The sequence below is a fragment of the Haliotis rubra genome, unplaced genomic scaffold (assembly GCF_003918875.1).
Source record: "Haliotis rubra isolate DU_JTF1 unplaced genomic scaffold, ASM391887v1 Scf4, whole genome shotgun sequence".
In the NCBI taxonomy this organism is placed as follows: Eukaryota; Metazoa; Mollusca; class Gastropoda; order Lepetellida; family Haliotidae; genus Haliotis; species Haliotis rubra.
The window spans coordinates 6,568,692-6,584,486 of NW_025767079.1; the positions used below are offsets into that span (position 1 = coordinate 6,568,692).

The window sequence follows — 15,795 nt, forward strand, 5'->3', positions numbered from 1 at the left end:
AATCTTAACTCACTCACTAATTCTGATCCTGTCGTAGGCGTCGACACATCTACCCCGAGACATGGTCTATGGAGGAGACGTCTTGATAAACGACTGGCCGTCTTGAAAAACGTCTGTTATAACTAGAGCAACTTAAGATGTAGTCAACAGCAAGCAACGCTTTTCTGACGGTGACGTGGAAGCCAGTTATTGTTGGAATTCGGGGCTTGGTGTTCCGCTCCCTTGACAGTGGCAGTTTAGGATAGATTCAGGACGCAACGACCAAATACGGTGTTCCTTGTTGACGTTAACGTCTGGGTTAGCGTCTTCAGTAACCCATGCTTGTCATCAGAGTCGACTAACGGGATCAGGTGGTCTGGCTCACTGACTTGGTTGACACATGTCATCGTATCCCAGCTGCGTAGTTGGATGTCCATGCTGTTGACGTCTGGATTGTCTGGGTCAGACTCGATTTTTTACAAACCGCCGCCATATATGCTGAAATATTGCTGAGTGCCGGTTAAACAACAAAAAAAACATCTTGTTGACGTGGCCTCCCACGTGGACAACCTGCGCAACGCCAGACATGACGTCATTAAAGAGATGATATTGTGTCTCGATCACCATCAAAAACATCTTCGTGTTGCACCATTCCTGTTTGCCACGTGCCAACGTCGCGTTGACGTTGAATTTTAGCAAACCACAATTTTACGTAAACGTTAATAACGGTTAAACATAGATGCATTTATGAACATCTGATAATTTAAAATCCTGTGCTGTTCAAACTATGTGTGCGTATAATGTTCCCAGCAAACACGCATCCAAATTTCGTTCACTACACGAACATGAACGTGTAAATTGTGAATCACGACCTTGAAATTGACATATCATTTCATTTATGAAAAGATGCATGGTTTAATTTCAGAATGAATATATTAACAGAACCTTATATGAAGCATGGTTACTTTGTTCCGGGTATCGCTAACAGCGACATGTGTCAGTTTAATGCCACGCCTCAAACATTTTATGCTTGGGTCAGTTTCTACCCTTCCAGCTCTATTGTTTCAGACAGGCCAAGTGTTCCGGTTGAATGGCTGAAGCTATTGTTCTCTCAGATTGTGCATGTTTTGCATGCTTATTTCCTTTTCAACCTTTACTCTCACCCAGTCACTACCCTTTCGAGTCACAGACAGCATGTTCACGTTTTTTGAAGACGTTTTATTTCCAAGGTATGTTGACTGAACGCATAAACACACAGAATAATACATCATTATACATAACAGTATATGAAGTTTGTGAATCGAGTTATGTATACTGGACAAAATAAGTAAGGGATATTGATATTTTAATGATTGATATTTCATCAGTGTGTAAATGAATAAATAGATCAATATTCATAATTTCAAAATTTACATCTATCCCTAACTATTTTTGTCCAGTATATTTAACGTAGCACTGATGGTAAGCAATATAAAAACAAAAACACTGTTCGGATCCAGATTGCCACGTGTACTCCAGTATTCGCGTGTCAGCGTGGGTTGTGTCACTGGATATAACTTGTGATAAATAGGATGGTGAAATACAAGGTTTATTGGTTAAGGGATAGAGTTCACTTTGGGATCTATAAACCTTGAGGTCTGGCGCTCCTTTGTATCCCCTTTGTTTAAATGGCGTTATTGTTTTGAATTATTTACATATAAATTGACTGCTCTTTTACACTTTTCTGTGGATGTGGAACTGCATAGTGGTTGATAGACTGACGCTTAGTCTCTGAATGTATATCATTTTGATGGAAACAATTCCTTTTAATTTGAAAAGAAGCCCCAGTGAGTTGTCGTCAGAACCAGGGGAAATCTAGGCTTGCTTCATTTAGGGCTATAGCACTGCAGATAATGCTCGGCAGAATGGAAAATATCGCGGTTCAGGGACTGTGAGACAGACTTAGTGGTTGATAGTATGACCAAAAATGCTATTGGTTAGGTAGATAATGGTTACACACAAGGCCTGTCTCCAAGACCCTTTAGAATATATTAAACAATACGTTTAGAATGATGTGGCTTGATTGCCCCAGTTCTAAAATTAAAAATTGTACTGGGATCCTCTGGGTTTTATATATGTATTCTTTATAGATATACATTTTTAGAAAAGACGAGTTTATTTCAGGGACTAAGCGTCACTCCATCAGATACTGAGAACACTCAAGCTCCTTTTAGTTGGCTTGGGGCCAGAAGGTGGTGAGGGTTGTGGTTACAGCGTTCTCTCATCACGTCGAGGATTTGGGTTCGATTCCCAACATGTGTTCAATATATGAAGCCCATTTCTGGTGTCCCCGCCGTCATATTGCTGGAATATTGCTAAAAGCGGCTTAAAACTAAACTCACTCCATTTAGTCATCCGTCTCCATTTTGGATTCAATGGCCTTGGAAATATGCATAAAATGCACGCTATATTATATCTTTGACAAATCGAAACATGATATTTCAGGAATGTCTGAATGAACAGAACTATGGATAAATAGATGATAGATAAACAAAAGGATGATAGAATAGATAGGTGGTAGATATACAAAGAGTGATCATATGTAATTCTTAACAAAAGCCCACAGAGCCAGCCACATAAACAGCCCTGTGGCCTTTCCAGGAAGCCAGATAGCCATGCCAAGGATACATAAACCTGCGGTCACACATTGCCTACCATCCCCTATGGACCATTAAGGGATGCCCCAGTTGGGAAATGATACACCTAGCTTTTATCAGAAAAACGCGTATCGGCTTTGGAACAATATCCCGTGGCGTACAGCGCCCGTACCACCGCAGTCCGCCAGCCAAACACATGGCCAAGAACCAGTCTTCGCATGGCTCGCACGGAATTTGTAGTATTTGCGGATACGTAATATGAGAAAACACTAAATACAAGAACACCTGAACTCACATCGACAAGATGCCAAATCTCGCGATAGCGTCTGGTTGCATGGTCGTGAACGAGAATTCCAAAAGGCCTCAATAGCTGTGCGAGATATTGAACCTACCTGTAATGAATGGGCCACATGTTCATCGCATATGGTTCCATTGTACATTATTGATAGTTAAATAGACAACCGTACGTTAATCAATTTTTAAAATCTAATGTTACGATATATAAACAACGAGAGGAGTCCTTTGGAAATAGCACCATTAATACTGAAGAGGAAAGATAAGATGAATAATTGGATAACTCGCTGATATAAGATACAACGTATGTTTTCACATGAACGTTGTTTGTTACTAGTGACAATAATAACAATGAAATTGAAATGTCAGTATATGCAATAACTGGTAATTTGCTCTGATCACATGCTGGGTTACTATTATTAAAAATGTTAGATGTGTTTCGTGTTGATTCCAAAGATAAAAGCAATAAAGTTCACCGTAAAAGAACTCATTGTGAAACCATCAAACGACAAAGACAAGTTATATAAATACGGATCGTGTTTCAGAATTAACAAACAAATTAAGAAAAGTTTACAAATCACCCCAAAGGAATCACAATGGCAGTACAAATTGGTGTAGCAGTTGAAATTCAAAGGCAGCGTAATATAAAAGCAGTTATTTTAGTAATAACGACCTCGCTTCCACAGATGTCAACCTTTCAAAATAGGCCTCGGCTGAGTATCCAGGGCGAAGAGTGATCTTCACACAACTCCTTGTGACACATGCCTTCTTTTTGTAGGATGTAAGTTGATATGAGGCATAAACGAACCCCTTAATGTTGTAATAAACTTGCACAAGTCTCTAAGGTAAAATTTACTAGTTTAAATGATAATTAATATAAGTTATAAACAACAGACTGGGGTCCTGTACTGACGTATCTAGACTTGCCTCTTCGAGGGATAGAATGACTTTACATCCAAGGGCTCAGAATTCAGTACAGCTTTGTAGCAAGGCTAATATTGTATCTGTTATGGGACTTATTCCAGGTGAGACGGTTGGAAAGGCAGTTATTGTACCTTGTAGCACATTCCAGGACTGTCCAGATATAGCACACTACTTTGAGACCCCCACCCCTCCCCCTTCTGGAAGTCAACAGAAACAATACGCTTCAAACACTGTTGGTGAATAACACTGCCACACATATTTCAAGCATTTTCTAGGCTGAAAATGTGGATAAATATATATCTAGGAATTTCTTGTTTGAGATATCAACCCTATTATGAGTAATATGTGGTATCGGCGCTCTTTGTTTTACTGTTTTCAACCAAGTCAACTGTACATTCAACCATGCTGTTTTCCGCACATCCAACTGACTGACTGAGTTTGGTTTTACGCCGCTTTTAGCAATATTCCATCAATATCACGGCGGGGGACACCAGAAATGGGCCGCACATCCAAATATGCATAGAGTGTTTTAGTGTTTATACGTGTTATACATGCAAATTTGATTTTGTAATGACAAAATTGGTTTTTAGTAAGTTCAGTGCGTGTAACAGTTCTGTAAAAATATGCTAGGAAAATGTGATATTTTCACCAGGCGAAGCATGCACATCTATACACACACACTAATTGCAAAGTGGCCATAATATTATTCTGTCTGTCATACTTCGTAATTTCAAAACCATACCCCACATGGATACAATGTGTGAAGCCCATTTCTGGTGTTCCCCGTCGTTATATTGCTGGAATATTGCTAAAAGCAGCGTAAACCTAAACTCACTCAAAAACCATCCTTGGGTTACTTATATTTCATGCACGTGTATGAAATATTCTCGTTGCAGAGAATCAGCAGTACCTAATGGCGAGTGACGACCACCTTCAGATAAACGTGCATATTGAGTTATATTACCGTCGTCCCTATCCTCCAGTGGACAACTATATGCACTAAGATCCGGGTTAGAATTGGTCTTCAGCAGGTACAGCAACCCATGCTTGTTGTAAAAGGCAACTGTGGCGGTGGGGTAGCCTAGTGGTTTAAGCGTTGGCTCGTCACGCCGAGGACACGGGTTCGATTCCCCACATGGGTACAATGTGTGAAGCCCATTTCTTGTGTCCCCCGCCGTGATATTGCTGGAATATTGCTAAAAGCGGCGTCAAACTAAACTGTCAGTCAGTCAGTAAAAGGCAACTAACGGGATCGGGTGGTCAGACTCGATGACTTGGTTGACACGTCATCGTATCCTACTTGCGATGCCCATGAGGTCAGTCATCGGATTGTTTAGTCCAGACCGCTGTTATCTAGCTGAGTGTGGCGTTTATCGACAAACTCACCCAATAAATACACCAATGGGCGTTAAACCAGCTCACTCACTCATTACATTGTCGCATCACTATACGCGTCACGCATGTGCTTTGTTGGTAGTGCGGTTGTTGTGATGTTTAATGTAACTTCATTCGTAGTGGGTCCGGGTTAGCATATTGATCTTCAGTAACTCATGCTTGTCGTAAGAGGCGACTAACGGGTTCAGGTGGTCAGGCTCGCTGACTTGGTTGACACATGTCATCGGATCCCAATTGCGCAGGTCCATGCCCATGCTGTTGATCACTGGATTGTCTGGTCTAGACTCGATTATATTACAGACCGCCGCCACATAGCTGGAATATTGCTGGGTGCGGCGTAAAACTAAACTCACTCATTCATTCGTAGTGATGATTTTTGTCCCTTGACGGTTCGAATCCGAGAAATACTCATGGAAACGAAGAACGGAACACATGAAAGTACAAGTGTTTCTTTATTCTTTTCCAGGTTTCTCTACCAGGTATGTATTGCACTGTGAGTGAAATTCTGGAAATAAATAAAGGAAACCTCTACTTTCATGTGTTCCTTTATTCGTTTCCATGAGTATATGATTATGATTTTATAAAAGTGGATCCTGACGAGCCATGAATTAACTGAAATAGTGTAAAATGCAACGCAAAATAAAACTCACTCACTCACTCCACCGGAACTATTAGCTCTGACCAACATTCGTCAATTTTGCCGTAAATACTGCCGCAGTATGTATATCCACGCTATCCGATGAAGACTGTCGATTTCGTTGTGATTTATCACAGACAGCTTAAATTATTAAGGCATATTTATCCTGTCAGAGACATTCACTGTAAGGCATTTGTTTCATAATCGAATTTGGATTACATACAAAATATCATGACATACATATATATTGAATAACACGTTATATCAACGTTCATTAAACCGCCAAATCAAATCCCCTCTCATCAGCAGCAATAATTAAAATGGATATCTGTTTACAAAGTATTCTAATGCCTGGTGATTTGTTAAATGTCAAACTCAAAACGGATAACTTAATCTTATCAACATCAACATTAGTTTACAGATGTACTGAAGAGACTGAGATTTCAGCTGTATAATGATTAAAGCATGATACTTTTAAAACGCTCGCAGTCGTTTAGATAGAAATCAGTATGATAATAATTGGGTTCTGTATCATAAACACGTTGCGCCAAATAACATATTTCTGATGTATCTATTATAAAAAGCTGTTTGGGTTTGAATGTTTGACATCTAACAACAGATTCATCCAGAGATCCATACTTGACCTTAAAGGAGAGTGAGTATGGTTTTACGCCGCTTTTAGGACTATTCCAGCAGGGGGCACACCAGAAATGGGCTTCCCACATTGTACTCATGTGGAAAATCGAACCCGGGCGTTCGACGTGACGAGCGAACGCTTTAACCACTAGGCTACCCCACCGCCCCTCTTAAGGTAACAAACGGGATCCCAGTTTCGTAGACCAATGCTAATGATGTCAATCACTGGAGTGTCTGGTCTTCAGATGACTTATTGCTATATGTAATATGCATGATCAGAATCAGAAAGTCACTCACTCACTCGGTTCAGTTTGTTCCTCTTTCGGAAAGAGTCGCTCCGAACAACAATTGTATGGGGCCAATTGTAATCTTTTCTTATATCGGTTGGCTTATATCGCTAATGAATAGTTGTTGAAGCGGATGATCTTCTCATGAACAACGGTTAGCTTTGTTTTTGAAACCAGGAAACACGAGTAGAAAAGACATTTGTATAGCGATCCCGTTAACAGTGGGAAAGTAGATACACTGCAAGTCAGGTTGAATAAGACTTCGAATGGCCCCAATTTTCTTTTTAAATAGCTACAGCTAACATTCTGTAATCTTTCCTCGCGAAGCGGCTCGAATCGGGTGGTCAGTCTCCAAGTGAAATAACTGTACGCAAGCTCCTCGCAGCGAAGCGCTCTTCACTGGGAGAGTATACGTAACGAAGGTATCAAGCGCTGGGACGGAGCTTTTGGGCGTAGCTTAAGTGACAAATGGTGATCACCAAGAACGAAAACTGGCACATAACAACATTCATTTTCGCTTAACCAAACTTGTGATTCAACATCTAACCACAACACTTTACACATCATCATTGTGTACGCGCGGACCGGTGGGGTAGCCTTGTGGTTAAAGCGTTCGCCCATCACGCTGTCGATCCGGGTTCGATTCCTCACATGGGTACTTTGTGTGAAGCCAATTTATGTTGTCCCCCCTCGTGATATTGCTGGAATAGTGCTAAAAGCAGCATAAAACCCAACTCGCTCATGCACTCTGAATGCATCATCTTTATTATTCTGTTAAACCCAATTTCACCTCACCTCACCTTTATCATTTTGCGGATCAGCGTTCATCATCAGTCTTTACCTTTTATAAATACCCGTGAAAGTCCGGGTTAGAATTTTGATCCTCAGTAAGCCATGCTTGCTTGCTTGACACGTGTCATCGGTTCCCAGTTGCGCAGATCGATGCTCGTGCTGTTGATCACAGGATTGTCTGGTCCAGACTCGATTATTTACAGACCGCCGCCATATAGCTGGAATATTGCTGAGTGCGGCGTCAAACTAAACTCACTCACTTACCTTTTCTAAGAACAGTTCATAATGTGAATCAACAAATGTTGACATTTAAAAAAAACAAACCCAAAAAACAATACAAAACAAACACACACACACACACACACATACTATTTTTAAAAAGCATTAATTTTACCACCACTCACATTTAATAGTTCCCTACATGGGTACAATGTGTGAAGCCCATTTCTGGTTTTCCCCGCCATGATATTGCTGGAATATTGCTAAAAGCGCCGTAAAACCATGCTCATTCACTAATTCCATACAAACAGGCAGAAAAAATTAATACATACAAGGGGTGGTGTGGTAGCCTAGTGGTTAAAGCGTTCGCTCGTCACGCCGAATGCCCGGGTTCGATTCCCCACATGGATACAATGTGTGAAGCCCATTTGTGGCATCTCCAGTCATGGCATTGCTGGAATATTGCTAAAAGCGGCGTAAAACTCACTGACTCACTAATACATACAAAAAGTTGCATTAATGTGTTACTGACAATAACATATAGTAAAATAGAAATTTTTCTAGCATATATATAATGAGACAATGCGGATTGTGGAAATATTTACACAGTGATACGAGCAGAACTTATTCTATGACCAGATTTAAACGACTGTGATGTCTCGCAAACAATATCTATCATATTTTCAGCATACTAAATTCACTGTGATGTAACACGCCTTGAGGCTACTGTGACAGCTCGTGGAGAACAAAAAAAAACGCAATGGAAAATTTTCAATTTTATTATATTTTTTTCAAAGAAAATTAATTTCATAACATATATGTTAACATATGTCGCCAAAAAGGAAACTCTCGAGGACACACGTAAATTGACTGTCATGTGTGACGGGGGGTATATATATGCACTTTTATTCCTCCATAGGAGAGTACATAGAAATGCGATAATTCGATAAATTAGGGTTTAGAGTTCATTGAAATAGATATACAGAATTTTTCACAGAGGGAGGATAGGCCTTTCACAACAGTCTCTATGTACGACCATAGGTCGTCATCTGCCAAACCCACGGATAAATGAGTCTACCTAACCACTCCAATATGTATACATAAACGTATAGCATCTTCCAAATGCCCCTACATTTGTGTGAAATCGCATTGTAATGTTCAAATGTCGAGACTAAGCTGGGCACAGCAAACACAAAACAAATGTTAAAATTTATAACCTCAAACCATACATTACAAGCTGAAAAATTACTACAAAATTACGCCCGCCCCTAAGAAACACAAAACATAAACAACAACAACACACGCACACAAAACACCCCAAAACACAAAAAAGATCTATCTCGTGTCGGAAATATCTTCTTACAAATGTGAATTTCTCTACAATATACATTTTATGTCAAAAATCACATATGACACTCCCACGAAACCCGTGCTAATTGACATTCCCACGAAACCCGTGCAAATTGCTGTGCAAATTCATAGGATGGACTGTAGTCGCAGCTGCTCTCTCTTTCCGTAAATCTATAAACATTGTACCGATATATGCAAAAATACGTGTACTATAATTGGCTCATTGTAATGAAAAAGCATGCCGAGACCAATAACGGCATTTGTCTGGTTTGAACCGGTTCCAAAACGCCGCAAGCTGAAAGTACAACGATGCTCGTGTGCACTTGCACGTGCAACACGAACTGGCCTCAATACGGGTGGCATCGGAATTTAGGTCACCCCTGATGTATGCCAGTCACTCCAACGCAAAATATAATAACGGGACATAGAAAAACAACAACCGAAACAACTGACAAAATCAGTTTCGTAAACAATTAAGAGTTACACTGCTTTCCTTGGAAAATAATCGTTTACAAATTTAATGTTATTTCCCCGGAATTGTTTAGATGTTATTCTTGTTTTTTCTTTAGGAAATCGTTGCGTGTGGTTACAGATATTAACCAGTTCATTTGTATATCTTTGGAGGCTGTGAGAACTTGATCGATATTGATTGGCATAGCGTGAAAAAACATCTCACCGAAAAAAACCGACACACCCAATGCAAACCAGATTCGTTATCACGCGCGACCTTCAAAGTGGAAAACCAGCCTTATCGTTAAGTGTGGGTTTTAACAAGATCGTCATTAGAGTGAGATTAGAAAATACTACCCTCATCAAATTTTCATCACTCCCCTACCACTAACGCAAAAACAAGCCAGCTTAATCATTGCATGAGGAGAAAGGTTTAAGGTATTGGTAGTCTTGAACAGACCGACCGAAATCCCTTCGTTGCTCAGGGATAGCTCTCTGAGCGCGGCGAAGCCTGGTCCAGCTCGAATATGTAGAACGCTTCGTTTGTCAATATAGAAAGCCGGCGTTTTCCCTGACCGGCCCGCTTCAGACTCGCCAAGGACGATCGGTCAGTCTGCCAGCCAGCCGTCCGCTTTGCCTGACGTTCGCTTACGCGAGCAGACCATTGCCAGACTAGTCCGCCCGCTATTTATGGCGGCAATCGCCTCGCGCTTGAGGTCACGAATAATCCATAGCACTGCAGACGGCTCGACCTCGCTTGTGACGTCACTAGCCAGACACCTTTGATTGTACAGGCTTTGCGTTGTCCCTGTACGACTGAGAACGCCGGTACGTGTACAATACGAACAAGTACGACACTATTCACGAATCGAAAGCCCTGTAAACTCGAATTTCTAACACACAAGTCCTTTCAGCCCGTAAACACGAGTGATGCACACTCCATTTTAAAAAAAACACTCTACCTTCTGCTTGAAATAATATGTTGGTGTTTGCGGAGGGAGGTTAACACACTCGCCTCGCCGGAGTCGTTTATTTGCAGAAAGCAATGTGCACGGTTATTTTTTTCTGCGATGGCATGGTTTATTCTTCATTATAACGACACATTACTTTTTATATTAGCGGTAGAGCATGATCCCACTGGCTGAGACCGGGGTTGTTTACGTGCTTGGCAAGTTGAAAAAACTAGGTCACTTAACGCAGGGGGCGCAGCGGCTGATAGCAAAGCCAAATATTTCACTGGGCTCTCTCGGCAGTTGTGTGAGCATACAGGACCGCGGCCAGTACTACACATGCTGCGGCATACAGACTTGACGACACAAGAGGATTTCAACCCATATTTCAAAGCTGTGGGTTTGGATGGAACACCAGGCATTGCACCAATCGGTGACTCCTCACTTACAGAGGGTCCTGAAACGATTTCAAAACGCTTCAGTTCGTAGTTTAAGCGGACCTAACGGTTTTCCGATTGTGAATGATTTCTCGAAGATGAGTGTTGCGGACTACAGGAAGGTGGTTGCCAGTGTCAAAAAGTGCACCCCGACTGAGAAGGGTATGGATTATGATCCGTTTCTAGCACCGCCGCCGTTTCCGATTCAACAAATGCCTGTGTTCAGTCCCGTAGATTCATCGAGGAGCGAAAGAGGGGATACTATTCTTGAAGGGGAGACGATTTCATGTTTCTTAGTCGGAGGCGAAAAGAGGTTATGCCTTCCGCAGATTCTCAACACAGTTTTGCGAGATTTTACCTTACAGCAAATTAACGCCGTATGCGACGATTTACACATTTTCTGTTCACGATGCAGCCCGGAGCAGTTGGACACTCTCAAAGTGACAGGGATCTTACCACTAAGCGCTCCAAGTTGTGGACTTATTACTAAAACTGATGCGGAACGACTGACGAATGCTCTGCTTCATCGAAACCCCGAAAAATATCTCGAGCCCCCATCCCCAAACAGCTTCAAGGTATATCACGAGTGTTTTGGCAAATGCAAAGGCATATTTCACCCTGAACTTTACACAAGCCCGGATGCCAAATGTATCCAGTGTATGGATTGTCACGGGTTGTTCTGTCCCCCGAAATTTGTCTGTCACTCTCACAAAGCTCTAGAAAACAGAACGTGTCACTGGGGCTTCGATTCAACTAACTGGCGGTCATATTTGCTTTTAACGAAAGATCAGGACTGCAGGGAAGAACTACGTCTCATGAAAGCCCGGTTTGACCCGGGAAATAAATACAAACGTAAACAGGTAAGTGTGCACATTGTGATGACGCAACCCACTGCTTACAGCGGACAACCTGTCATGTTGTTTCACGACAACTTGCTTCGGCATGTCATATTTTCACGCATAACTGTTCTGTATCTGGTTTAGTGTTGTCGTTCTCAATATGTGAAACTATTTCTGTGCAGTGTCTGTTCTCAAACCTGCTTGCCATGCTTTAGTCAGTATTTTCAGTCGTGTGATATTTTGTCGCTTAGCCATGTTAATGTTTACGCTACTATACTGCGTGGTTGTATTTGCAGCATATGCTGAAATATCACCCTAGAGCACAATGTTTACTTGCTTCTCATTTCGCTGTTGGGTTTGTTCGGTTGTATTTTAATAATTTTCACACAGACACCAGCTGTAACCTCAGGCCGCACGCAGTGACTTGTCACAATCAATAGATGTGCCTTTACGCTAACTGAAAATACAGTCGAATTTTCACGTCTTAGACCAAACCACAACATGACAACAGACTATTTTATCCGTCGTAAGGTTGACCTATTTAGTTATTCATGTAAATGCATGGTGTGAATGTAACGCTTGGTTGGCAATAGACCGTGATCAGTGAAGCGAAACTCTAACAAGCCGACGGGTCAAACTCGAGCTTCTGTTTAGACGCGAAGGAGAAAATACTCTGCAAAGTTGTCATTTATATTTTCCAAATTTCGACAGGATGTACATTTTCAACGCCAAGCATCTAGACAGATGTTAAATATGAAACGTGTTATATTGACGTTCTATGGTGAGGGTATAAGGTTACTTATTATGAACGTTGTTTGAACAGTATCACAATGTTCATTGTTAAATGTCCGAAAGGACACGAACATTACTCGTTTGGATTGTTTAAATTGTTTTAGATGTTAAACACATTACCATTCCACGACTGTTATACCATACTTTACTGTTCGATAAAACGACCATAGCGCTCTATGTACAAATCATCTTTATTTTTTTTAAAAACCTACATTTTTTCGAAAATATTGGGAGCACATTTTATGTGGTTTCTTTACTAGTTTTTATGGTTGAGGATCTAAATCAGCCTTGACTTAATCGCGTCAACCTAATTTACGAATGTCCGCATTATCGAATGCAGTGTTATTGCTCTTTTATTACACAGAAGCACTCAGGACGGTGTTTGAACCGAATGACACAATTACAGTTGCTTGCGTAATATTTCATTGACTAAATCCCAGACCTCGTGTAAACACGCAGGGTTCATTTTGCATAGGGGTGCTTGGAATGCATCGTTAATTAAAATCAATATTTCACGGTATTTCACGGTATTATCTAATTAGTTTTGAAAGCACCCTAATCTAATGATGGCCAAACAAAGGATAATTGAAATAACACACTGTCAAAATGCTTTGAATTGGTTACAAGTCGGAAAGGACCAACGTGGGACATCCCGTCGGCCAAAATGAAACCGTCCGGTTAATGCTTCCCGAGACAAAATTACGTAATTCGATCCCTCCTAGCTGTTTGTCGGCTCAGCATGCATTCCACGAACAATATCTGTAATCCGCTGTTCAGTTTGCATAACAAGAGCTCCTTGTGGTATTTACAAAGGTTTGAGAGACACGAGTGCACATGGTGTTAGTCGAGACGTGCGGTGGACTGGCGTCTTACTTCAAAGAGATCCATTTCTTCAGTCGAGTTCGCTCGGGGCTAGGAATATGTAAAATAGTGCAAGGGAAATTGAGATAGGGTGTGAGCATGGGAATTAACGGGAGGGGTTTGCCACAATGTCGCCGTTTGTTTGCGTAACATTTTGAAAGAATAACTTGATATTTCGTGAGCAGGAAGCCCATGGAAGATTGTAGGAAGCAGGTTGGCAAGTGGAATGCTAAATGTCTGAACGAAAAAATGTTGCTAAAATTCTGTAGTTCTTTTTTATCGACTATTTGATTGATCCTTAATGGAAACAATTTCTTATTCACACATGTCAAAACCAATATGTGAGCATATTTAATTCGAAGGAAATATATATATAATCAATTATTTATCACCAATATGTGGTAAGCGTTTAAGGAAATCAATTGTAACTGATGGAAACTATTTATTTTTATCCATAAAAATTGTCATCATGCTTTATTAATGTCGGTTGATATTCCATGACATATGCGATTGTAGAGCATGTGGCGAAGAGACAGTGGTTTCAGTAAACTTCCATTAAAATGAGATTGAAGGGACCAATAATTAATAACCATGTTTCCTAAGGATAAGGACCAAACAAACAGTTACCTGTTAGTTTGTTATAAAGGAATTCAATTTAAACTAGTTTGCTGTATGTCAGTAACTTGGCATTTTACAAGTTTCTTTCAAAAGTGGTATTTTCGGATTGAACTCTTTTAGGTATTTAATTTGAGTCACTGATGACTGGCAAATGTTCATTATGAATGATATATTCATTTCATCCACCCGAAAACACTCCATATGAGATCAAAATATTTAGTGTTTTGCATATATGCAAATAAATTTCTGTGATTACTTTGGTAGGGGATGTATTCAATAGGGCTGTTCAATATAACCGGTTTACCAGTATTTACCGGTTCAGACGTGAAAACGATACGTATTGCGATACACTGATCGCAAACCGGTATTTTGACTTGCATTCGGAAAACTTCGTAACACTCGGAAATCTTCGGATATTTCCTTGTTTCGTTTGTGCCAAATATTATTCACATTTATATTTTATCATGATTAAAAGTTATTAAAGCTTAATCAAGCATAGTGATTTTGTTGTGTTTTTCCTCTATAAATCAAGCATTAACTGGATTATAAGTAGTTTTTGTTTAGAAATACTTCTTGCAATATATTGCAATACATATCGTAATACATGCTTTTGCATCGCAATATGAAAATTCTCTACAATACCCACCCTTAGTATTCAACACCTGTTTTGAGGTGAATTGACCGGGAATAAGGTTGTGTGACTGTTGTAGTGTAGTCTGTGCTCGTGCTGTCAACCCTTGGTTTGTTCCAACCAACTTTGTTAAGAAATAATTATTTTGATAGAATATTAATATGCTGACAGATGCAACAACTACCAAAACCACATTCAATCTCTAGAGGGGCTGGTGGGGTAGTCTAGTGGTTAAAGCGTTTGCTTGTCTTGCCGAAGGCCCGGGTCCAATTTCCCACGTGGGTACAATGTGTGAAGCCCATTTCTAGTCTGATATTGCTGGAATATTGCTAAAAGTGGCATAAAACCATACTCACTTACTCACGAACGAGAACAAAGACAAGAGTGTCACTGTCAGTTCAAATCCCTATGAATTTGTTGAGATACTAATTTGCACAACAATGTAACCCTAATGCATGAGGAATTGATGGACTTAAGACACAATAATACACTCATTTATTTGCCTCAGGATATTGTTTGTCATCAAATATTTGCACTGAACGTCTTTTTCTGTCAATGTTTGTTTCGTCAATCTTGATGAATCATCAATTTTTCATCCTGAGCTTGCAATTATGAGATTGTGACCATTGGTGCTCCAATCCCAACAATGGGACTTTTGCTTCCGTCACCTACTACCTCGTACCACCTATTGACGTGTATAGAAGGGACTCAACCAAAGACAGCTTAAGTGCATAATGAAATCCGCCAGAAGGGTTAATTATCTGCGATACTTGCCCACTTCAATACAGATGGCGAACTTGGCCCCACCTAAAGGGATTTTGGTGTCGTTCAGACTTGCTGATTGCAATTTTTTGTCTGGACACCCTGTCAGAAATTAGGCCCTCCTGCGTAATTGGCGAGAGTCTGGTATGTTTAATGTCACAGTATATTGACATCTCCCTTAGGATGTGAAACAGCCGTAGTTAGAACTTAAAAAACAACAACATTATTAACTGGTTATAGGAATGTGCTCTTCTGAATTTATTCTTTGACCTAAAAATAATTTCATGTAAGTTTTGTCTTCTTACT

At 40.4% G+C, this 15,795-nt stretch overlaps 1 protein-coding gene across 8 annotated transcripts in view; it reads left to right on the forward strand.

Moving 5' to 3' along the window:
* The first annotated feature begins 10,827 nt into the window (after nucleotides 1-10,827).
* LOC124287260 (ski oncogene-like) overlaps nucleotides 10,828-15,795 on the forward strand; it is a 49,119-nt gene continuing 44,151 nt past the window's right edge. For 7 of the 8 annotated variants that reach the window (XM_046723757.1, XM_046723763.1, XM_046723758.1 and 4 more), the window contains exon 1: nucleotides 11,716-11,846. Coding sequence is in view for 1 of the 8 variants with exons in the window: in XM_046723756.1 (XP_046579712.1) it covers nucleotides 10,956-11,846 (891 nt within the window). In the remaining 7 variants the exon portion in view is untranslated. Of the gene's footprint in view, nucleotides 11,847-15,795 lie in introns of all 8 variants that reach the window. The other variant, XM_046723756.1, reaches the window with a different exon arrangement.